This window comes from Arabidopsis thaliana, chromosome 2 (assembly GCF_000001735.4).
Source record: "Arabidopsis thaliana chromosome 2, partial sequence".
In the NCBI taxonomy this organism is placed as follows: domain Eukaryota; kingdom Viridiplantae; phylum Streptophyta; class Magnoliopsida; order Brassicales; family Brassicaceae; genus Arabidopsis; species Arabidopsis thaliana.
This window is the reverse complement of record NC_003071.7, coordinates 3,757,719-3,782,873: the sequence shown is the minus strand read 5'-3', so window position 1 is coordinate 3,782,873 and position 25,155 is coordinate 3,757,719. Positions and strand designations below refer to the sequence as shown.

At 40.0% G+C, this 25,155-nt stretch overlaps 2 protein-coding genes and 7 pseudogenes across 9 annotated transcripts; 7 read left to right on the top strand and 2 right to left on the bottom strand.

Annotated features, from left to right (window-relative positions):
• Window positions 1–33: 33 nt before the first annotated feature.
• On the bottom strand, window positions 34–265 carry AT2G09992 (annotated as a pseudogene). The gene has a single exon.
• Window positions 266–538: 273 nt separating this feature from the next.
• On the bottom strand, window positions 539–1,546 carry AT2G09990 (Ribosomal protein S5 domain 2-like superfamily protein). The gene has a single exon (NM_126785.2). The coding sequence runs from the start codon at window positions 1,430–1,432 to the stop codon at window positions 992–994; it is 441 nt and encodes a 146-aa protein (NP_178826.1). The 5' UTR covers window positions 1,433–1,546; the 3' UTR covers window positions 539–991.
• Window positions 1,547–2,182: 636 nt separating this feature from the next.
• On the top strand, window positions 2,183–2,882 carry AT2G09970 (DUF1677 family protein (DUF1677)). Its single transcript, NM_126784.1, has one exon. It carries the CDS (start codon window positions 2,202–2,204, stop codon window positions 2,700–2,702), a length of 501 nt encoding a protein of 166 aa, NP_178825.1. The 5' UTR covers window positions 2,183–2,201; the 3' UTR covers window positions 2,703–2,882.
• A 1,031-nt stretch (window positions 2,883–3,913) lies between these two features.
• Window positions 3,914–7,108, top strand: AT2G09960 (annotated as a pseudogene; the record flags this gene model as incomplete). The annotated part of the gene is made up of 1 exon: window positions 3,914–7,108.
• Window positions 7,109–7,814: 706 nt separating this feature from the next.
• On the top strand, window positions 7,815–9,050 carry AT2G09956 (annotated as a pseudogene; the record flags this gene model as incomplete). The annotated part of the gene is made up of 1 exon: window positions 7,815–9,050.
• A 541-nt stretch (window positions 9,051–9,591) lies between these two features.
• On the top strand, window positions 9,592–10,209 carry AT2G09953 (annotated as a pseudogene; the record flags this gene model as incomplete). Its single annotated transcript has 1 exon — window positions 9,592–10,209.
• A 1,231-nt stretch (window positions 10,210–11,440) lies between these two features.
• On the top strand, window positions 11,441–15,484 carry AT2G09950 (annotated as a pseudogene; the record flags this gene model as incomplete). Its single annotated transcript has 1 exon — window positions 11,441–15,484.
• A 1,156-nt stretch (window positions 15,485–16,640) lies between these two features.
• On the top strand, window positions 16,641–18,337 carry AT2G09930 (annotated as a pseudogene; the record flags this gene model as incomplete). Its single annotated transcript has 1 exon — window positions 16,641–18,337.
• Window positions 18,338–20,243: 1,906 nt separating this feature from the next.
• Window positions 20,244–24,758, top strand: AT2G09920 (annotated as a pseudogene; the record flags this gene model as incomplete). The annotated part of the gene is made up of 1 exon: window positions 20,244–24,758.
• Window positions 24,759–25,155: the final 397 nt, after the last annotated feature.

The following is a 25,155-nucleotide window of genomic DNA, read 5'->3' as shown; positions in this document are numbered from 1 at the left end:
TATATGAATCATGATACTGGGTATAAAGAATATACCAACTCATCCAAACACTACTTTGAAGATGCATATGTCTTCGACAACACTACAACCGCAAACCTAGATTCTCGGATTGCTTGTATGAGCTCGGGACTGATCATTTGGCCTCTCTCGATATCATTATCCATGAACGTGCGTATTCCCTTGTTCCGGAATTCCTTCAGAAGGTGACTGAGAAAGGTTCTACGGACGTCTTGCCCGCTGAAGCTTGGGAACACATGGTGTCTCCATGGCAAGGCTGCAATGAAAAATGTGCAGAAATTGCCATGACAAAAACTCAAAAGGGTTGACTTTTTGCTTTACGGATACAAGAGCTTTCACTACGGAAGTGGTGGAACGCACAAAGAGCATAACATTTTGCAACAAGTCAAAAATCACGTCGAAGTAGGAAAAAACTTAGTAGAAAGATCTTTTCGGTTATTAATTACTCGATTTTTGGATCAAAAGTTATTTGGTTCTTTGATTATCGGTCAAATTCACAGTCCCAGTTTCTGATCTTGTTCACAAACAAAAAAAATCGTACCAGGAGAGGTAACAAAAGACTAACAACAATACAACTTGCTTCCAGTGAATAAGTACACAAACGTTACGACTTACGAGATACCAACTCGGAAACAAACTGTAACCAAAATTTACGCGAACCAATATAACAGAGTAACAGACCACTTTGTTAGACGATATTTGATCAGCTATGGCTAAGTAACATCAAGTCACAGCCTTCTTATAAACCCAAGAACCTAACTTTCAATCCAACTATGCAGATGCAATACATCACAGGCAAGAAATAAGAAGCAACGAAATGAAGACAAAATCATATAAGACATAAGTTCTTGGAGAATCACAGTTATCCAATAAATCATAAAACAGAAATTCTAAGAGTCTCACAAGTCCATAATCAAAAACTCCAAAAACCTTGAGATGAATCGAAATTGAAAAAAAAAAAACCCAGCTTTGTTTAACGGTAACTCTTCTGGTAACGAGAACGAGCACCACGACCACCAAACTTCTTCGGCTCACACCTCCTCGGATCCGCCACAAGCAGAGTCCTATCATACCTCACCAAGATATCTTTAATCTCCTTCTTCGACTGCTCATCCACATACTTCTGGTAGTACGCAACAAGAGCCTTCGCGATACTCTGACGGATGGCGTAAACCTGTGATGTGTGACCACCACCGTTGACACGGATCCTCATGTTCACACCTGCGAAACGGTGCTTTCCGAGGAGAAGAATCGGCTCGAAGATCTTGAATCGGAGGATCTCTGGCTGGAAAAGCTCGATTGGGCAACCGTTGAGCTTAATTAAACCAGATCCACGCTTGCAGTGAGTGACGGCCACTGCGGTCTTCTTCCTTCCGAAGCATTGCACAGATTCAGTAGCTGGTTGTGTCGCCATGGTTAGGGTTTCTCCTTGCTTTTGCTCTCTCGTCTGCCGCTAAAATGAAACCTAACGCAGAGAGTCGGATGAAAAATGCAAAATATAGGCTTTTATACCAAGACATTAAACTAGGGCATCCTCTCTAATACGCGGCGTTTTGATAAAATGTTCAATAAATAAAATAAAACTAAAAAATTAAAATCAATATTCCACGTCACTAGTTACTACTATCGTCTCTCTTATAAAACACCAAACATTGCTTCTCCTTCGCCTGCACTACTTCTTCTCTCATTTTCTCTTCCTCATATATTTCCAAAACAATACTTTTTTTTTTCTCTCTTCTGAAGTAACGAGAGATTCGAGTGAATTTTTATGAACTTCTAATGTTTTTTCCGTGAAGTAAATAGAAACGGTAACTTTTTCTATTTGTTTTCAAGAAAAGCCAAAGATAAAAAGCATTTTTAATACTCTGTTTTTGCAATGGTTTTGTTTTGTGAAATTTTTCTCGGAGATGAAAGTAATTTAGAAGACAGAGAGTGGCAAAACGAACGTTAAAAAAAAAAAAATGTATTCCAATTTCTTTTAAGAATCCCTTTTTAAAAACCATTTCTCTGTTTCAGAAACAGAGACAAAACAAAGAAGATATATCACAAGCTTATTGCGTTATCTTCTCATCTTCTGCTACTGATAAAACTTCTCCTCTTGGTTTCTTTATAGTTTCTTATGTTGAAGTAAGAATCAGATTGTTGATCGAAATTTTCTCAACAGGGTTTTAAATCAAGAAACCATGTCTGATAGTGTACTTAGTGATCCAACAATGTTAATTTCAACACCGGATGTAATAATTATCTCAACGGTTCCGGTGACACAAATATCCAGCGATGAGCTAGATTCGGTGACGTGTGACTGTTGCGGATTAACCGACGAGTGTACAGAATCGTACACAGAGATGATAAGAGAGCGTTACATAGGGAAATGGATCTCTGGATTTTGTTCTGAAGCTGTGAAGTACAAAGTCATGAGAACAAAAAGATTTTTAACAACAGAAGAAGAAGCTATGGCGAGACACATGAACAAGTGTAATAAGTTCAAATCCTCAAGCCCACCATCGAATCTGACAAGACATTTGATCTCTGCGATGAGACAGATCTTGAGAAAAAGCTTAGATTCACCAAGAATGCTTAGATCTATGCCTAATAGTCCATCTAAAGACGATCAAGATAATCATCATGATTGTGTTTCTAATGTTTTGTCTAGGTCTGATAGCTGTTTCGCTAGTTTGACTTGAAAAAGCTCATCGTTGAAAATATTGTTTAAAACCGACGGTTTAGGGACCCACTTGAATCAAATCCGGTTTTCTGATCTGAAAATTTCGTCAGTAAACCAAAAATTGGTCTATGTATGTGTTTTTGCCGGATTTGTACTTGTGGAAATTTTTGGGCTAAAAGAATAATATGGTGCTCTGTGTCTTTTATTCTTTCTCCAATTGCTAATATTCGGAATTGTGTCGCTGTGAGCTTAGTTAAACAAAAACAAAAATAAAATGAAAATATGTTTATACTATTCAATTATAATCTACTCTATTATTTGATAATTACGTTTAATAAAGTATGCATGAATTTCGCTAAAATAATAAATTTGCCATAAGGTTAAAAATTTTATGTCATGAAAAAAACCTTTTTAGAAACGCGCGGATCCTTTTGACCCAAATTTTAAAATAATGGGTCATAACTTCTAATCTTGGTCATTTAATTGAATTGTTTTTAGCTGTTCGATTTCGGGGTTTCACTTACAAAACACGCGGATCCTTTTGACCCAGATTTTAAAATAATGGGTCATAACTTCTAATCTTGGCCATTCAATTGAATTGTTTTTAGTCGTTCGCTTTCGCAGTTTCACTTAGAAAACACGCGGATCATTTTACCTGGTATTAAAAATTTGGGTACTCGCCTTTAATCCTGGCCATTGAATTGAGTTGTTTTTAGCCTTTCGATTTCGTATTTCCCAAAAAAAAAACGCGGTTCTTTTTATTCTTTTTTAAAAAAGTCGGATTCTCCGTTTAATCCTAGCCATTGAATAGATTAATTACTAGCCGTACGATTTTGTAGTTTCATGCAAAAAAATTATCTGACTATATATCAGGCAACGAATCGTATTAATTTCATTTAATTTATTGCGTATCTTCGTTTCCAGCATTCGAATATATCACTTCTCCATAATTATAGCACATCTAATATTCCATTTGGATCTTCATTTGGAATTATCTTACATTTTCCACACGTATTCCATATATACATACCCACTTTTACGGTAAATGCTAAACATTTTCCTATAATTATGAGATTTTGTGATATGGAATAAACTTGATTTTCAGGAATAATATCTTTTGCGTATTTGTTTTTTACTTAACCACTTATTCTTATAAATATCGGACCCCTCATTTCAATCTACTCACTCATCTTAGACTCATACATTCATTTCTAATTTTGTTTTTTTTAAATGATGCTCGCTAATCCTCTTCCATTTACTCCTTTGAAATCGCTTAAGCCTTACAAAAACGCTTGGCGTATTCAGGTTAAAGGGGGTGATTGGCACATGACTTCCAGGACTTTAAGAGTATTCTAAAGTCCTCACAGTTTTTTTTTCTACCAATCAAACTTTTTATGCTTTATTTTTTTTAAAGTTTTTAAAGCCATTTTTAATTTTTCTTCTTTATTTCTCCTTTTTTTTAAAACCCTCAAATACACGGTTGTTAAAACAAATGCGTAGAAAACTTGTTTTTTTCTTCTTCCATAATAATTAAAAAATCTCTACAAATTTATATATATTTTGTTTCACAATTTTTTGGATAATTTTTTTTTTTTCTCTTTCTTTTAAAAATGAAAGATCCATTTAACAAATAATCATTTTATTTTTATCATCCTTGTTGGTCTAAATAGTATTCTTCAGAATTCATATACATAAATAATAAACATAGCATGAATCAATGGTTACATACATACATACATATGTAAAGATCTCTATATAAGATATATAATTCAGTCGTTATTTATGTCATTCAATTATTTCATTAAATATTTTTCCTGTTAGCTATTTTTGTTCTTAATGAAATATATTTTAATGCTGCTTAAAACTATACAACTACTCAACCAAAAAGAATCATTCAAAAATATTATCTTTTTAAAAAAGGTTATTATTATTAGTGATAATAATCGATCAAGAATCATTCAATAACTAACAAAAAAAAAAAAAATTGAAACTTACTAAGAAAATAATTGATAACAATCTACATTTGAAATTATTATTGGTTTGTTAGAAAAAAAATAATATTTAAATATCAAATTTGTTTGTAATTAATATAGAATAATAAATAATAAAATTTACAGCTTATATAGCTTTCTGTTGCCAATCAGACTTTAACAGCTAAAGTTTTGAAAGCCAAAGTGTCTACAACTAAATTCTCTACAGCTCAAATTTTTACAGTTAAAGTCTTTACAACCAAAATTAAGAGTCGTTACCAATCGGCCCCTAAATTGCTTCATGTTTGGAGGTAATATTCTGTTAAGGCCGGTGAATCTATCGAAAAGATTTTGGTTGATGAAGCTGTACGTATTATAGTTTTAACATTATATTTTGTCCAGCCTTATAGTGTGGTCAAGCATCATTTTCACTTATTAATGATTATTTTTGTCTTATAGGGTAATAAGATGTATGCTGCTTTGAGAAGAGAGCAGATCAAGAAGTTTGAAAGGTGCTTAACCGAGGGTGTTTGGAAGATCATTACGACCATCACTTTAAATCCTACAAGTGGTCAGTATCGTATTTCTGACTTAAAATACAAGATTGGTTTTGTTTTCAAAACCATTGTCTCTCCATGTGATAGCGTCTCTAATGCTTTGTTTCTCTCCCTTGCTAAGTTTGACGTGATCCTCTCTGGGTCCGCTAACGCTAATATCTTGTACGGTTATATTAAAATTTATATATTAATTTTGACCATACATGCATTATCTCTTCTATAGTCTATATATTCATAGATTTATTCTCTTTGTCTATATAGATGTAATGGTATAGGTTGTTGATCGGTCTGAAATCCAAGATCTTAACGCTAACAACAAGTCCACCAAGAAAATCGATTTCCATTTGAGAGATCAGCAGTACTAACAATCTATATTCATATTCCTTCTTATTTAGATGTTTATTATTTATTTACTATTTACTAATAAATTTATTCTTTTCATTTAAGTGACACTCGCTTGGCATGTACACTTTGGGGGAAGTATGCTGAGATCGGTGACCAAGCTTGCCAGCAGTTAACCGATGGTATTGTTGTTTGCTTAATCCGATTTGCGAAGATCAATCTCTACAACGGTAATTATATTGATATGTACTACTACATATATGTATTGTTTTTTAAAACATGTCCTTTTTTATACACAGATAATAGGAGTGTTTCCAATTCATTTGATGTTTCACAAGTCTTCGTTGATTCTACATTGGACGAGTTGGGTCTTTTTAAGCAAAGGTAATTGTATTTCTATTTCACTAAATATATTTTCTTCTTTATAATATTAAGCACGGTATATTACCTTTATATATAGCATACCAATCGATGGGTTGACTTTAGAAAGTTCTGGATCTTTCCACAAGAGGCTCTATGCACCAAGAACTGGGGATGACGATGGTGATTATCCAAGGCAAATAATCAAGGAAGTCCTTACAGCTACTTATGTACTATTCATGAATTTATTTTATCTACTAACCTTTTATTCTTCTTTTTTTTTTTCTTTTTTTAACTTAGTTTGTGAAATCCTCTTTATATTCATTTGAAGGTGGGTAAATGCAAAACAATTTGTACTGTTTCGGCCATTGATACAGATTGGCCGTGGTACTATTTTTTTTGTCGTGCTCACAACAAGAAGGTTGTCAAAGAGGAAGTTATCAAACTTTAAGATGTCAAGATACCTCAAAAGCCAAGATTTTGGTGTGACATATGCAATGGTTTTGCAAAATCTGTTGTTGCCAAGTGAGTCTTTTGTGAAACCTTTATATTGAATGTATTATGAATTATAATTCGGTGTTTAAGAGATAATAATCCTATTTAACTCTTAGGTTTTGGTTACATCTCCATATTATGGAACAAACTAGGGAAGTTAGATGCATGTTATTCGATAGTCATGCAATGGATATTCTTGGCACTACTGCCCCTAAATTGCTTGATGGTTCATTTGATGAGGTATATCGCTTTTTTAAAAATAAACTCTTTCATTAAAATGACTACGTTCATGTTATAATAGAGTAGATTTTTTCTGTAGATCGAAGACCCAACTGTTTTGCCTGATGTGATCAATGGTTTGAAAGGGATGACTTTTCAGTTTCTATTGTGTATTCAAAGGCAAAACATATTTGGTGGATATGATTCATTCATTGTTGCCAGAGTCTACACCGGTAACATTGCTGATGAAATCATACAGGAAGACTCTGATGCATACGTTGATCCATCATCCATAGTTTCTATCGATCAGGTTTGTCTAATAACATTAAACAATTCCAATCATTTATATTTATATTTTATGGTTGTCTTATTAAAATATTTTTTGTATTTTCATATAAGGTTCCCTTATGCTCACTAATGGTGTTGATCTTTCTGATGTGGATTTGTCATCAACCTCTATTCCATCATCAAAACGAAAAGATTTAGATGATGTTGATGGAAATGATCAGGCTTCCACAAGTAGGAAGAAGTGTTCTAAGATAACCATGCCTGAGGAAGGCTTCGGTGAATGATGCTTAATGACTACTTCATCTTGGATCGTTTTCTTCATTATTATTTCTTTGCTTAAAGTTATCGATGTTGTTTTCATTTTTTAGGTTTTAAACTATCTTTATTTTATTTGTTGTTTTGGAATTAATAAAAAAAATTTCATTTATATGTCGTTTTGTTAAACAATTTTATTATTTTAGTTATATTTATGATTAAGAAACATATTCTTTTATATTACAATGTTAATCAGACGGAGAACTATAAACACTTTTGGTCATTTTAAACAAAAAAAACCAACAAAATCAGAATTAGGAAAGATTTTGTACACTAAATAATCAATCCTATTAAATATGATTAATCATGAGAATCTTGAAAAACAAACCTATTCCTATTTTTTCATACATTCTCCTTTAAATAATTACAATTTTTTAGTAACAGGCTAAGAAATAAATATCAACATTATTGTTCTAACCTATAAGAAATCCTATTGGTTGTGGACAATTCGTTTCCTTTTTACACATCAACTGTCCATCATTGTATCTTTTCGTAATTATATAAAATCAAAAACCTCAAGCCTAAAACAATTAGGTTTAACTCTTATCTTTCAAACAAAAAAAAAAACTTCCTTGGATAAACATGATGTCTGTTCACAAACTCACTGATTTGAGGGATAACTCGACTAATTGGAAGATTAACGTGAAGATCCTGTCAATCTGGAATCATCCTCCAAACAGTCATGGTGAAATTACAACCATGATTCTTCATGATGACAAGGTTTGTATTTTTGATTGTTTCGTTCTTTTAATCCAAGTTTACTTTGTTATTATTGAAACAGATCATTTTAAATTATTTAATCTTTGAGTTATCTGGGAATTTTTTCAGAATAATCGTGTAGATGCAATTCCTGACACATGGATTCACATCTCTGACTTTCGGGTCGTTGTTCCTCAAGAAAGGGTTAGGTATTCTTCGTTTTGTTTCCACATCAAGTTCATTTGGGAAACAAGTGTTTTGCCTCTTCCGGAACTGGTGAAGAGATTTCTTTGATTTCATTTTTCCCATAAACCTTAAGTATCCATGTCTTGAGGATTGGGATTATATCACGGGTAAGTTTTTAGTCAATCTATGTTCTTCTCATTTAAAGAATGAATTTTTGTTAGTAGTTTATGTTATTATTTTTTTGAACTACTCTATTAATATATTATTCTATACTTAGATGCAATGTTGGGTGTAGTGTCAAATATCTCGGCTATTAAGAAATTCTCATTTGTTTGTCGCCAGGGTGAAACCGACTATGAATCGAGATATGTCTCTTTCGATCTTTTGGGTAATATGTAAGTTTTAGTGTTTATAAGTATATTTAGTAATGTGTCTTCCGTCTGAAAATTGAGCTTAAAAATGTATTGCTTAGTGTAATGTTTTATCATATTGGTTAGGGGAGAGAAAATGAAATGCTATGCTGTTGGAAGATGCTGTGAAATCTTTGTTACACAATTCTCGAAATGTATCAGTTCAGAGGCATGTGAGGTTTTGGAGAATTGCTGAGATTGAGGGTTAGTTATTTTCAATACTATTGTAATCCTATTTACTTATGATTTTTATTTGTATTATATAACTTTAAATAAAAATTTTGTAACAGGTGAGAATGTTTTGATGAGTGAATTTGGATGTTCAAGAATTTACATCAATCCAACCACTTTCCCTGAGATAGATATTCGAAGTTACATGTAAGACTTTTAACATTTTTTAATTGTATTAGTTAACCATAACATCAATTAATCAATAAAAATTTTTATTTTTCTCTTTTACAGCCGCGGTTTCGAAGATTATTATGAAGTTCCAGAGAACCAAAGGATGGAAGTGATTGAAAATATTTAGGAGTTTGACCTGGCAGCTCTTATTCTTCTTTAAATTATGTTTTGAACTTCTTTTAAGTTTCTCCAAACTTTGTCATTGCAAATTGTTTTTTTTGTTAAACTTTGCTTATGTTTTGAACCTATTTAATTATTGTATTCCCGTTGGATTTTTCTCTATCTTACTTTTTGTTAAACTCCTAACAAAGTTTACAAATATGACATAAAGAAACTCCAAACAAACTCCTATCAAAGTTTGCAACGATTACATAAAAGTATAGTTATAGTTATACTTATTTCTGTTAAACTACTATGCTTATGATTTAATATTTTCGACCATGTTTAGCATAGATATAATTATTGATGATTATCTTTTACATTTTAAAAAATAATTGTTTGGGTACCAAGAATAAAACATTAAAAACTTTGTGACAAATCATTCTTGGAAACATTCAGGATTGATAAGTGTGTATTTTGCATGTTTTAAGCATCCATTTGTCATCACTTTAGCATCATATCATCACTTTTTTTATAACATTTCACATCATTTGTCATCACTTTACATGTTTAGGATAGTTTTGCATGCATGTTGCATATTTGCGTTGATTTTAGGTGATTTGGAGCTGTTGACGAGCTATCTGGAAGAAGCGGACATGATCATGACAAACCACTCTACCAGAGGTCGAGTAGGAGCTTCAAGATCTCAAGAGACCACTCGACCCCCAGGTCGAGTAGAGGACATCACCACTTCACTTCACCACTCGACCACGAGGTCGGGTGCCCTCATCTCCATCACTCGATCACATCACTCGACCATGAGGTCGAGTGTCTTCACCTCCATCATCAGACAACCACTCGACCTCGTCACTCAACCTGGAAGTCGAGTATCTCCTGACAAACACTCGATCACTTCACTCGACCACGAGGTCGAGTGTCTTCACCTTCATTGCCAGACCACTACTCGACCTCATCACTCTACCTGGAAGTCGAGTATCACCATCACACCACTCGACTGCATACTCGATGACAAGCTTCAGAGCCTTCTTCATTCCGCACTCAACCAGACACTCGAGCACAGGAAAGGAAAGAAGACTCCAACTACTCACTCGACCTCCCATTCGACCACATGGGTCGAGTACAGTTCTTTATCCGTCCCAATACTTCGTCGTTTTGAGTATTAGGGTTTTGGGATATTTGACTATAAGTAGCATGTACTTCACATTTTCGCAAAAAGAAGTTTTTACCTAGTTTTATTCCGCAGACCTTGTGTTCTAGTCTTTTTGTAATCCGGATTTCTCTTTATCTATTAAGTATTGAGTATTCAGCTTTTGTCTTGATTTCGTTTACTGTTGTTCATTCTGTTATCATCCTGCTGTTACACTGTTGTTATCATGTTTTTAACTTGTTCAACGTTTATGCTTTCTGTTATGATGTCTGAGTAGTGAATAGATTTCTGAGGATGGGTTAGAGTAATGTAGAATTCTCAGTATGCTAGGTGATTGAGTATTGATTGATAGATCCCTTCTGGATTAGTTGTTCTTAATGCCTATTGCTTTCTGATCAACTGGAATTTGAGCCCAAACATTTCCGCGCCCAAAAGGTGTTCGATGAAATGTCTGAACCACTAATTCCAGAGATTCGTGACCCTGTACCAAGGTATTGGTTGCAGGGAGCGTTTTGGCTTTAACTTGTTGATTCGTAATGCCTGTTAGGTTAGCTCTCGTCAATAGTGATTGAGTCTGAGACTAGGTTAACTTGAGGGTCTCTGTTGCGGTGGCACTTAGATTTGGTTAATGAACTTGTTGTCTAGGGTTAATTTATTGAGCATGTCAATCACCTGTAAACTGAGAAAACGAAGCTACTCGATTACCCCATCCTCGGGAATTCTTTATCTGATTAAATTCTTTGTTTACTCTACTGTTGTTTACTGCATCTTGTCATCTGTTATTTAGTTTCTGCATTTCTTTACTGTTACTCGACCTGATACTCGACCACCCAGTTGTCTGGCAACAGACTGTGCAGTCGAGTATCCCTGTTTCATTTTCTGTCTATTACTCGACCTGTCACTCGAACCTCACCCAGTGCTCTGCAAAGAGCTGTGTTGGTCGAGTGTTTTACTGTTTCTGTTTGATTTTCTGTTTTCTGCATGTTCACTTAGAACTGCTAGAACACACCAAAACCTGTTATTGCTTGGCTTGACTTAGTGACTTCTGATCACATCTTTATTGTTAGCATCACACCCATTTGGATTGACAACCTAAAATACTACAACGATATGATTGGTGTTTTAGGATAATTGACCAAAAACCTATTATCAATTTGGCGCCGTTGCCAATTGGGTGTTTGTTTGTTACATTTGAGATTTCAGACTTGCTTAGATCAAGTTCATTTTCAATTTTCTTTTCAGTTACTAACTGTGTGTTTTACTTGTTGTCTTCTTGATCCAGGTATACCTCTGCTGTATGCGAACTCGATCAACAGGCAATCAGAACCTCATTTTCAACGACAACATCAACCGCACAACTCGCGAACTCAGAAAAAGGAGAACCACAGTTAACCTTGTACCTCAGCAACCACTCGAAATGGCTGACGAACAGAATCAACAAAATGGCCTTGCCAACATTGGTGCTAGAGATGCACCACGTGATCACCGTCAGAGGAAGGAAATTGCACCTCCTGCTATCCAGAACAACAACTTCGAGATTAAGAGTGGTCTCATCTTGATGATTCAGGGGAACAAATTCCATGGTCTGCCAATGGAGGATCCACTCGACCACCTTGATGAATTCGATAGGTTCTGCAACCTAACAAAGATCAATGGTGTCAGTGAAGACGAATTCAAGCTCCGTTTGTTTCCATTCTCCTTGGGAGACAAAGCACACATCTGGGAGAAGAATCTGCCCCATGTCCTGCTGCTCCTGTTGCTGAAATGAAACAAATGCTACAACAGCTGCTTCACGGGCAAGCCTCTGACTCCATGGAGATGGCAAAGAAGATATTTGAGTTACAGAACAAGCTGGACTGTAGCTACAATGATCTCAATGTCAAGATGGAAACACTGAATACCAAAGTCCGTTACTTAGAGGGACATTCTGTATCTTCTTCAGCTCCAAAATAGACAAGCCAACTACCAGGCAAACCAGTTCAGAATCCAAAAGAATATGCTCATGCTATCACACTGCGTAGTGGAAAAGCACTTCCAACTAGGAAGGAACCAAAGACGGTCACTGAGGACAGTGAAGATCAAGATGGGGAGGATTTAAGTCTCGAGCAACCACTCGACCTGTCACTTGAGCAACCACTCGACCTGTCACTCGAGCAACCACTCGATCTGCCACTCGACAGCGTTACTCGACCAACCACTGGATCTGTCATCCCAGCAGCATCACCAACTGCTCCAAAACCAGTTGCTATCAAAAACAAAGAAAAGGTCTTTGTCCCTCCTCCCTACAAACCGCAGCTTCCATTTCCTGGCCGTCACAAGAAAGCGTTGGCAGGCAAATATAGAGCTATGTTTGCCAAGAACATTAAGGAGGTTGAGTTGCGGATACCTCTTGTTGACGCTCTAGCGCTAATCCCAGACTCTCACAAGTTTCTGAAAGACTTGATCGTGGAGAGAATTCAAGAAGTGCAAGGGATGGTGGTATTGAGTCATGAATGCATCGCTATCATACAGAAGAAGATCATTCCTTTGAAGCTTAGTGATCCTGGTTCATTCACTCTACCGTGCTCTTTAGGTCCATTGGCTTTCAATAGATGCCTATGCGATTTAGGAGCATCAGTCAGTCTCATGCCGCTCTCTGTCGCCAAAAGATTGGGGTTCACTCAATACAAGTCCTGCAATATATCCCTCATCCTAGCTGACAGATCAGCAAGGATCCCTCATGGTTTGCTCGAAAACCTCCCAATCAGGATCGGTGTTGTGGAGATACCAACTGACTTTGTAGTCCTGGAGATGGATGAAGAGCCCAAGGACCTGTTGATTCTAGGGAGACCTTTCTTAGCCACTACAGGAGCTATGATTGATGTCAAGAAAGGGAAGATTGATCTAAACCTTGGCAAAGACTTTAGGATGACCTTTGATGTCAAAGACGCGATGAAGAAGCCTACCATAGAAAGGCAACTCTTTTGGATCGAAGAAATGGATCAGTTAGCTGATGAGTTACTGGAAGAGCTGGCATAAGAAGATAATCATCTTAACAGTGGTTTAACCAAAAGTGGTGAAGATGGGTTTCTACATTTGGAAACATTGGGATACCAGAAGCTGTTAGACTCCCATAAAGCGATGGAAGAATCAGAACCCTTTGAGGAATTGAATGGACCAGCAACAGAGGTAATGGTAATGAGCGAAGAAGAGTCAACTCGAGTTCAACCTGCACTCTCGAGGACGTACTCGAGCAACCACTCGACCTTGTCTACCGACGAATCTAGGGAGCCGATCATTCCAACTTCAGATGACTGGTCTGAACTTAAGGCACCGAAGGTTGATCTCAAACCACTTCCAAAAGGTCTAAGGTACGCATTTCTTGGTCCAAACTCTACTTACCCTGTGATCATTAATGCTGAGTTAAATAGTGATGAAGTGAACCTGCTATTATCTAAGCTTAGAAAGTATAGGAGAGCGATTGGTTATTCATTATCTGACATTAAGGGAATTTCACCTAGTTTATGCAACCATAGAATCCATCTTGAAAACAAATCCTATTCTAGCATTGAACCACAGAGGAGGTTAAATCCCAATTTGAAAGAAGTAGTGAAAAAAGAAATTTTGAAACTGCTTGATGCTGGTGTCATCTACCCTATCTCTGATAGTACTTGGGTTTCTCCAGTGCATTGCGTCCCTAAAAAGGGTGGAATGACTGTTGTCAAAAATGAAAAGGATGAACTGATCCCTACTAGAAATATAACTGGTCATAGAATGTGCATTGATTATAGGAAGTTGAATGATGCATCTAGGAAAGATCATTTTCCTTTACCATTCATTGACCAAATGCTTGAACGTTTGGCTAATCATCCATATTATTGCTTTCTTGATGGATACAGTGGTTTCTTTCAAATACCAATTCACCCTAATGATCAAGAAAAAACCACTTTCACGTGTCCTTATGGAACTTTTGCCTATAAGAGAATGCCATTTGGTTTATGCAATGCTCCTACAACATTTCAGAGGTGTATGACCTCTATATTTTCAGACTTAATCGAGGAGATGCTGAGGTTTTCATGGACGATTTTTCGGTCTATGGCCCCTCTTTCTCCTCATGTTTGTTGAATCTTGGCAGGGTATTGACCAGGTGCGAAGAGACGAATCTTGTTCTCAATTGGGAAAAGTGTCATTTCATGGTGAAGGAAGGCATAGTGTTGGGTCACAAGATATCAGAGAAGGGTATAGAGGTTGACAAAGGAAAAGTTGAAGTGGTGATGCAGTTGCAGCCACCAAAAACGGTGAAGGACATCAAAAGTTTTCCTTGGTCATGCTGGGTTCTACAGAATATTTATTAAAGACTTCTCCAAGATAGCCAAGCCGTTAACCAGACTATTGTGCAAGGAAACCGAATTTGAATTCGATGAGGACTGCCTCAAATCCTTTCAAACCATCAAGGATGCTTTGGTATCTGCTCCGGTTGTTCGAGCGCCTAATTGGGACTATCCATTTGAGATCATATGTGATGCATCAGATTACGCAGTAGGAGCTATTTTAGGCCAGAAAATAGACAAAAAGCTTCATGTCATATATTACGCCAGCCGAACGTTGGATGACGCTCAGGGAAGATATGCAACAACTGAGAAGGAGCTTCTAGCTGTTGTATTCGCATTTGAGAAGTTCAGAAGCTATTTGGTTGGATCATCCACAGACAAGCGGGCAGGTTGAGATCTCCAATAGGGAGATAAAAACAATTCTAGAAAAGACTGTTGGGATTACAAGGAAAGACTGGTCTGTAAAGCTAGATGATGCATTATGGGCTTACAGGACAGCCTTCAAGACCCCCATAGGTACAACTCCTTTCAATCTTCTCTATGGAAAATCATGTCATCTACCCGTTGAGCTCGAGTACAAAGCAATGTTGGCGGTAAAACTTTTGAACTTTGACATAAAAACTGCTGAGGAGAAGCGATTGATCCAACTAAGTAACCTCGATGAGATCCGTCTAGAAGCTTATGAGAGTTCTAAAATCTACAAGGAGAGAACCAAGCTTTTCCATGACAAGAAGATCATCATTAAGGATTTCAAGGTTGGTGATCAGGTGCTGCTATTCAACTCTCGCTTGAAACTCTTTCCAGGAAAACTTAAATCCAGATGGTCTGGCCCCTTCTACATCACTGAGGTCCGTCCTTATGGAGCAGTCACTCTAGCTGGTAAGAGTGGAGATTTTACAGTAAATGGTCAAAGGCTCAAGAAATACTTAGCAGACCAAATCCTTCCAGAGGTGCCATCGGTTCATCTCCAGGAGCTTCTTGATGATTAAAGGAGTCAAGCTAATGACTTTAAACAAGCTCACTTGGGAGGAAGTCCCATGACTATCCTTGGAAATAATTTTTACTTTCTTGTTATTTTTTATTTGTTTTAGTTGTGTTTGGGGTTTTTCAGAGACAAGAGAACAACGTGGAGATAGAGTAAAAATTCAAAACTTTTACTCTACAGAAGACGTGGAGATCGAGTGTACAGCCCGTTGGAGTACAAAATTTTGAAAATCTTCTGTTGCACCTGGAGACCTTGCACTCGAGTACATTGGTCGAGTATGTGTGATGTTTAAAACCCAAAAACTTTTAAATCATCATTTTACTCGACCAACAGAAGCTACAGAGACTTGCAGAAATTTCCTGCAGTTTACAGTAGGTTTTCTGTAAATTTTCTCAGTCAACAGAGTGTGGACCACGCGTTGAGGATAAGCTGGAGAGAGAATCTAAAACTCAACCTAGACCACTCATTTTGAAGCATCACTCGACTTCACGAAATTCACTCGACCTTCCTCTTTTCATTTCACCGCCGACACTCTAATCTCTCTACACCACGAATCGCCGTCCAAAGAGCTACTCGATCCTGAGAATTTCACTCGACCTCTGAAACCCACTCGACCTCCGCGCCGCCGTCACTAGCTCATTCCCTCCGTCACCCGACCAGACCACTTCCTTCGATTCCTTTGATATACTCGACCAATTCATCCACATCAACCGCCGTCTCTTTCAAAAGAAGCTACTCGACCTCGTTTCCCGGTCTCATAGCGGCATTCGACCGACGTCGCCCTAGCCGACTTCAACAACTCACTCGACCACCAGAAAGCACTCGACCCCTGCAAAATCTACTCGGCTTCTTGTTCATCAATTCAGTAGAGCCTTCCAACTTCAGAGAAGTTACTCGACCTCTAGGTTTCACGACTCACTCGACCTCCACGATTCACTCGACCTGCTGTAGCATTACAACTCGACCTCTGAGAAGATACTCGATCCAATTCGTCTAAGCTCAGGAACAGCTCAGGTTACTCGAGTACAGAATTGTACTCGACCAATTCAATCTATTTCATTGCCTATTGACAATAATTTTGGTTTCATTGCTATCTTTGAGACTAACCTATTGACATTTGAGCTTTGAGTTCTAAATCTCTACAGGAGAATCATGAGCAATTACAGTGGCAGTTCTTCTGTTGATCCTGACTACAACATGGATGAGACAGAGTCGTCATCTTCAAGGCCAGAGAGATAACAGAGAGAATATGAAAGCTTCAGAAGGAAAGCTGAGATAGCCCGAGGGAAGAGAGCTATGACAGAGAGGTATGAGCTTATAGACGAAGATCTGGAAGACGAGTACATGCCTGAACAGACTCGCAGAGCTACCAAACTTCTGCACAAGCCCGACGTATTGCCTGCTGAGGAATATGTTAGGCTTTTCAAGCTGAATGAGTTCTGTAGCACGAGGTATCCGTGCTCGACCTCACTTGCACAACTCGGATTGTTGGAAGATGTTCAGCACCTGTACCAAAGTTGTCATCTGGACACTCTGATGGCTTATCCGTATGTAGCGTATGAAGATGAGACAATACAATTCCTCTCCACGCTGCGAGTACAGCTCTACCAAGGTATGACCTCTGATGAGTTGGATTGTGAAGGATTGGGATTCTTGCGATTTTCTGTGTATGGTCATGAGTATAGGTTATCAATCAAGCGCTTGGAAGGATTGTTTGGCTTCCCCAGTGGAACGGGATCTAAGCCCAAGTATGAAAGAGAAGAGTTGAAAGAATTGTGGATCACCATTGGCAGCTTTGTACCGTTGAATACTTCCAGGTCAAAGAGCAATCAGATACGCAACCCTGTCATCAGGTACTTCCAGCGTTCTATAGCCAATGTACTCTACTCCCGAGAGATTACAGGGACTGTCACTAACTCTGATATGGAAATGATCGCAATGGCCCTCAAGGGAACTCTCCGCCAAACTAAGAATGGCATGTCCCTCCAGGGTGAAATCAATGACTCACCTCTCTCTATACTTCTTCTGATCCATCTGTGTGGATACAAGAGCTGGGCTATCAGCAATAATCGCAAGAGAGCACGAGGCGCTCTGTGCATAGGTGGCGTTGTGACACCGATTTTGATAGCTTGTGGAGTCCCAATCCTTTCTGCTGGACTCGAGCCACGAGCAATGGATATCGAGCACCTACGTCACTGCGAATTCCTGGAGTTTGCAATGGTTGACGATTTCCACAGGTTCAGGTTTGAGCACTCTACAGACAGGAGAGCTAACATCCTTCTCCCTAGCCCTGAGGTTACAAGGATAATAGAGGGAGATAACATTGATTTTAGGCCTGAGGTTGGACGCCTCTACTATGAGAACGCTCCGCCATTGGATGAGGACGATCTTCTTGAAGAAGCCGCTTCGGATGGGATGGATGAAGATAGGGCAGTGGCGTTCGACACTAGCATGTATCACTTTGGTGAACATGTACCTCCAGCGAGGCAGAGCAAGAGCTTGACTGAAGCTCATAAAAATAACAGTAAACTGTAGAAGTGGTGCAAGAAGCAGGACAAGCTGCTCGCCAAGTGTTTCAAGACTATCAAGCTTCTGACAGATAAGCTGAGTTGTTCCTCCTCCACCACTGCTATTCCACAGGGACAGCCTCCTCTGGAGATGCCATCAAGGAGATTTGATGAGCCTGAGCACAGGCCTGAGCTTAGCGAGCAGAGAGTATCACATGTCCTGGCTAGGCATTCGTCGTTCGAATCCCGGGAGCACAAGAGAAGAAGGAAGGCTACACTCACTCGATCTAGCAGCAGATCACGCCTCATTCACTTGAGAAGGTCACTCGACCGCGGTGCTGGCCGCAGCAGAAGGAGAGAGGTCGAGTTTCCTCAGAGCGGTGCTGGCCGCCAGAGAGCTGATGAGGTCGAGTACCCACTTCCTGGAGCTGATACAGAACAAGGTGGTTCGTCTATGGCCTGGGAGCAATCACAGGCAGCCATTGACGAGCAACTACGTTCATTCTTCAACTGAGGTAAGCGCCTCACTTCACCATTGTATTATATCATCTGTTGTGATTTGTTTCTTCATTTTTTGTTTCTATGATTGGATTTGTCCTGAGTACTCTCTTCCAAGTTTATTCGCACAGTGGACTGTGTGATTTAAGTTTGGGGGAGGGCTCAGAAAGTGTGTGTTGCATTGTATATATTTTTGAGTCTGCATTCATCTAAGGCATAGAAAAACCAAAAAATTTTGAAAATTTTCAGAAAATGATTTCACAAAAAAAGAGTGTTCATGTAGTTGCATTACATTTAGGATCGAGTCTAGAGTGTTTCATTTAGGATTGTTGCATATGCATAGGGGATGATGATGAGATAGCCTTGTAAGCATTTTGATTTACCTGATAAACTCAGTGCCCTCGTTGCTAGTTGTCTGTTGCGTAGTCAATGAATTTGAAATAACACTGAACCATGCCTAGATTGCTCTACTCGACCACACTGTCATGATCTGATACCATTCCCTATCAATTTGAACCTGAATCTGATCTTTAATTATCATGTCTGCATCAGATTTGAACTCATGGTTACCCTAAAATACTTGGATTTTCTTATTTATTTTGATCACTCTTGTTAATCCAAGTAGCTGACTCTCCTTATTAGAGCAGTTAACCCAAACCCAAACCTAGACTTTCTTTCAAGCCCTATATCACTTGTGAGTGTTTGTGAGGTCTTATTCCGATTAAGCTTGGTAAAAAGTGTTAGGTTCGTAATGACAGAGATAGTGTTTCATGTAGTTCTAGTTCGCATTTTCGGACTAGATAGGACTAGGTGGACGCTTATACTTTGGGTTGGGATGTGTTTAAAAGAAAAAAAAAAGAGGGGGTTGATTCATTGATAAGAAAAGAAAAAAGACTCTAGGTGAAGTAAGCTAAAGAAGCAGAAAAAGTCTAGTAAAGGTTTTGGGATTTGTAAAGAAAAGAAAGAGTTCTTGTTAGCTATTGGAGATGGGCAAAAGCCCTTGGTTTTGAAATGTTAAAAACAGGAACCTTAGTTGTTAAAGAAATCCAAATCCGCTAGATGTAACAAAGTGTTGAGAAAGCTTCTCCTAGAGTTAAGAGAAAAGGAAAGAATGATTAGAACAAGGGTTTAAAAGATTCATGAATGCAAAGGGTAGAGTTAAGTTCTTATATTGAGATGGGAGATGGGATTACTGTTGGTGCAGGAATTAACACCTCCGACAATACCAATTTAAACCAAGGAATAATGTGAATAAAATCGAGAAGTCGATTGAACCGGGGTATCCCGGTTAGCCTGTTAATGGGCCTAAGTCATGAGCTCGCCCGAAGACTTAAGTCGACAATCAAGATCGCCATAACCAACTTCTTAGGTCGTGTAAAGAGAAAACTTCCATTTAAGAGAAGAGGATCTTATGAAGAATAGAAGTAATGAAGATTTAGACCTAGGATAATTAGAAGTTTATCATATTTTGGTATATTCGACCCATTGTATAAATAGAGGGGTCAACCCCCCCCCCCCCCATTGAGACCATCTTTAACCTAATACAAGAGACTACTATTACAGAGCAAACCCTAGCTTTTTGTTCAAGCAACATAGTTATTTTCCTTTGATTATTTGTGAGCTAAGAGAGGAGTGAATTTGTTTAAATCTCTTAGTACAAATTCATTGTTTGATTACAGAATCAACAATTGGCGCGCCAGGTAGGGGAATATAAACAAATTTTCTCTACGCTCCTTTAATCAAAGCAAGCATGGTTCAAATCATCATCGACCCCGTCATTCCTCCAGTCAACGATGATGGCACGGAGTCAAGTCTCCTCAATGGAGGAGATCCACCATCTACTGTGGAAGTAGCGGCCAAAGCGACCGCGAATCAACCGGCACACGGGGCGACCCCTATAGACCCACCATCTTTCTCCTTGGAGGACCTCAAAGCCATCCTCACAACCGTGACGAAAGATCTTTCTGAATCGGTCATGGAGACTAATCGCCGACTCGACGAGCTGGCTAAAGGAATCTCCCAACGTCCGAGCTCCGAAGTGACCCTGCCGAGAATCATCCATCCGCGCGGGCTTAGCTTCGACCTCACGGATGCACAATCCAATAGGATGAAACCCAGGTTCCCAGGATCACTCCATCCTATCAACCAAGAAGGCAGACCGCCTATGCCTCCGTTGACGTCGCCGGGTCATGTCTCCAGATCCGCAACCTTAGATCACGATGGAAAGTTAGATGATATCTATTTGAAACTCCGAGAAATCGGATCCCAAGTCCATAGAGCCAGCAGTTTGGCCCCAGAAATCGACCGAATGATCGAAGAAACCCAGAAGACTCCTTTCACGGATATCGGGTTACACGTACGAGAATCCCTCAAGTGAAGCTTAGGATTCCAATCTACAAGGGTGGAAGCGATCCTAAACAATACATGACATCCTTCATGACAACAGTCGCCAAAGCTCACTTTTTGGACGAAATCCGAGATATCGGCTGCTGCCAGCTCTTCGTCGAGGGCCTCTTCGGAAACGCTTTAACCTGGTTTTCCAGATTAGAGGCAAACTCAATTGACAACTTCACCCAGTTGTCAACTGCCTTCTTGAAACAATATCGGGTATTTATTCAACCAGGTGCCTCTAGTTCCGACCTTTGGAGCATGACTCAAGAAAATGGCGAAACACTGAACGACTATCTAGGTCGTTTCAAAGAAATACTGTCTAGAGTTACCATCACAGATGAAGCCGCGGTGGCTGCTTTTAGGAAGGGACTACTCCAAGGATCCCCGCTGAGAAAAGACCTCGCAATAAGAGAACCGCGATATCTCGACGACGCCCTGCATAGAGCTTCATGATATGCTTTCCTCAAAGAGGAAGACGCAAAGTTGGCATGCAAATCTCAACCGCCAAAGGCCAAGGAAAAAGAGCGGGGAGATTATCAAGAACCGCGTCAACACTATGATCCAAAGGCGAACAAGCGAGGAACGATCTTTGCCGCAGTCGATTCGGAAGACCGACCTCAACAGCCGGCCAAACCGAATGGCTCGAAGAACTCGTACTGTCGTTTCACCAGTTCGGAGGACATTCCACAAAAGAGTGTAAACATCTTTTGAACATCCTCCTCGGGAAGTACAAATCTGGAGAAGTAGAGGCGGTCTACCATCCCAAGAATGGGAAAAATAAACGCAAGAGCGACTCCAAGCAGTCCCAGGCTGAGCCAACGCATGAAGAGCCACACGTGGATCACCAATTGCTCCTAGAGGACGATAATGTAGAAGAAGTGAGGGTCCCGGAGAACGAACTCCCCGGTCCCCCAAAAAGATGGAGAGAACAGCAACCGCAACGAGCTCCGAACCATCCCCGCGGAAGGATTTCCATGATTATGGCCGGACTATCTGACGATGAAGATTCAGTCTCGGCTTTGAAGAAGCGAGCTCGACAAGTATGCAGCGTTAGGGTCGCCCCAGAAGCCGAGCCATTAAGCCAGGAACCCATCATCTTTACTTCGGAAGATGCAAGTGGGATTCGGCATCCTCACAACGACGCATTGGTCGTCAAACTGGTAATGGAGGACTTCGACGTAGAACGAGTCCTAATCGATATCGGCAGCTCGGTCAACCTGATGTTCTTGAAGACCCTTTTAAAAATGGGAATCTCTTAGAGCAAAATAATGCCTAAGATCCGCCCACCGATAAGATACGACGGCGAAGCAAAAATGTCAATAGGAGAGATAAAACTCCAGGTCCAAGTGGGCGGCATCACGCAAAAAAACAAGTTCGTCGTCATCGACTCGGAACCAATCTACAATGCCATCCTGGGAAGTCCTTGGATCTACTCAATGAAGGCAATTCCCTCAACATACCACCTTTGCCTAAAGTTCCCGATAAACACAGGAATCTTCACCCTGTACGGTAACCAGAAGGTCTCACAGACGTGTTACGTAATCGAGAAGAAGCAGCGAAAGAAGGATTTCCACTGGGACGACAAATGCGAAAACGCCTTCCAAGAGCTCAAATCCTACCTCATGAGTGGGGCGATCTTAGCCAAACCTGAGGTCAGAGAAACCCTGTATCTCTACGTCTCGGTGTCAAGTTCGGCGGTGAGCGGAGTACTGGTAAGAGATGATCGCGGTAACGAAAAACCTATCTTCTACACCAGTAAAGCTCTGAATGATGCCGAGACTAGGTATCCGACCTTTTAAAAGCTGGCATTAGCGGTGATAAAGGCAGCTCGGAAACTCCGACCTTACTTCCAGTCACATTCCATAGTAGTCTTCACTGACCACCCACTACGCATAGTGCTCCACAGCCTAAACTAGTCTGGACGAATTGCAAAATGGGCAATCGAACTAAGTGAATATGACGTGGAATATCGATCTCGCCCGAGCCTCAAATCTCAGGTCCTAGCTGACTTCATGACCGAAATGTCCCCGGATGTGATTGACGTTACCCTAGACGAAAACTGGACACTTTACTCGGATGGCTCCTCATCATTACAAGGCTCCGGTCTTGGAATTTTACTTCAGTCACCAACCGGAGAAATCCTCGAACAGTCACTTTGGCTCCAGTTTAAAGCATCGAGTAACGAAGCGGAATACGAAGCACTTCTTGCAGGACTTCGACTCGCTAAAGGACTCGGAGCTAGACAGATCAAAGCTTTTTGCGACTCTCAACTCGTAGTCAGTCAGTTCAGCGGGGAATTCGAAGCCAAGAACGAAAGGATGCGGGCTTATCTCTCACTGGTCCACGAACTTTCCAGCCAGTTCCACCAGTTCGCCCTGGTCAAAATTCCTCGAAACGACAACTCAGCAGCAGACGCACTAGCCGCACTGGCCTCAAGCGCCAACCCCGATTTAAGGCGAACAATCCCTGTCGAAAGCATAGCAAAACCGAGCATCGAGCCACCAAATTCGACCTGCGTGATCGTAGACCCCGTAACGGCCATGGACATAGACGGCAACGCAATCAACGCGCCGGGTATAGAAGAGGATCCGGAACCATCCGATTGGTGACTCCCCATCAAAATGTACATTGCCGACGGCATAGTTCCAACAGATCGATGGGAAACTCGCCGACTAAAAACCAAAGCGGCGAACTACATGATGCTAGATGGCGAACTTTACAGACGAAGTGCGACAAAAGCTTTCCTCACTTGCGTGGATCAAAAAGAAGCCCTGACACTCATGAAGGAGACGCATCACGGAGACGGTGGTAATCATTCAGGCGGGCGAGATCTCTGCCTTAAAATCAAAAAAGATGGTCATTACTGGCCCACTATGCTGCGGATTGCGAGGTCTACGCGGCAAAGTGCGAGCCGTGTCAGAGGCACGGCCCGATGAAGAACGTCCCTCCCGAGATACTGTGTTCGGTCACGGTGCCATATCCATTCATGCGATGGGCCATGGATATCGTGGGACCGATGCCTCCTTCCGGATCCAAAAGATTTCTGTTAGTCCTGACTGATTACTTCACCAAATGGGTCGAGGCACAGGCGTACCACAAGGTCAAGTCACGCGATGTTGTCGCATTCATCTGGAAGAACATTATTTGCCGGCACGGTCTTCCTTATGAGATCGTTACAGATAATGGGAAGCAGTTTGTCTCGCTCATTACTAGAAACTTCCTCGCCAAATGGAACATTCGCATGAGCAACTCGACTCCAAGATACCCACAAGGGAATGGTCAAGCCGAAGCCACAAACAAAATGATCATAGCTGGGATTAAGAAAAGGCTTGGTCCTAAAAAGGGGAACTGGGCAAACGAGCTGGATGGCGTGCTCTGGTCGTACAGAACTACGCCTCGGCGACCTACATCATTATCCCCTTTCTCCCTGGCTTACGGCATCGAGGCAATGGCTCCAAACGAAGCCGGAGTTCCGACTTTACGGAGAAGCATGATGTCAAACGACCATGAACTGAACGATCAGCTTTTGGGCGACCACAATGATTTTGCCTAAGAACTTCACGATCAAGCCGCCATCCGGATCCAGAATTACCAGAACGCAGCGGCGAAATACTATAATCGAAACATCCGAGAACGTCGCTTCAACGTAGGTGACCTCGTGCTTCAGGAAGTTTACAGTAACACCGAAGAGAAGAACGCCGGAAAGCTCGGAGCTCGATGGGAAGGACCTTACTTGATCTCCAAGGTACTTCATCCAGGAGTCTATCTGCTGAAGACCATGAAGCTGAAAGAGGTGGAAAATCCGTGGAATGCAGCCCACCTCAAAAGGTACTACACTAGGCTAGGAGTTAGCTAAGTAGAGCTCAAAAAAAAAAAAAAAAAAAAAAAAGAACAATATACTATGTATGCAGATCGTCTGTCGATCTCCTTTATGTAATACAAACTACGAATGGCTTGATCCCTTCATCGGGTACGTAAGCAGTCCTTCGCAAGGATGCAGCTATAATACTTTATAAAATTAAAGTTTGCATTCTCAATACGGAGTTCGCTTTAAGATCTGTTATGTCAACTCTCGGCGCCCTGGCCAGGTGTTCGATGCGCGTCTCACATGGATGCAGTGGTGAAATAATCCACGCCCTATTAGAAACATAAGTCTATTGGAATTGGCTCTGTATCAATGGAATTTTTCTAATAGGGATAGCCGAGACCAGTTTTCTCGCACTTAAGCTCTGGTTCGGACAGAAATATAAGCCGAACCCTGTATTTCGCGA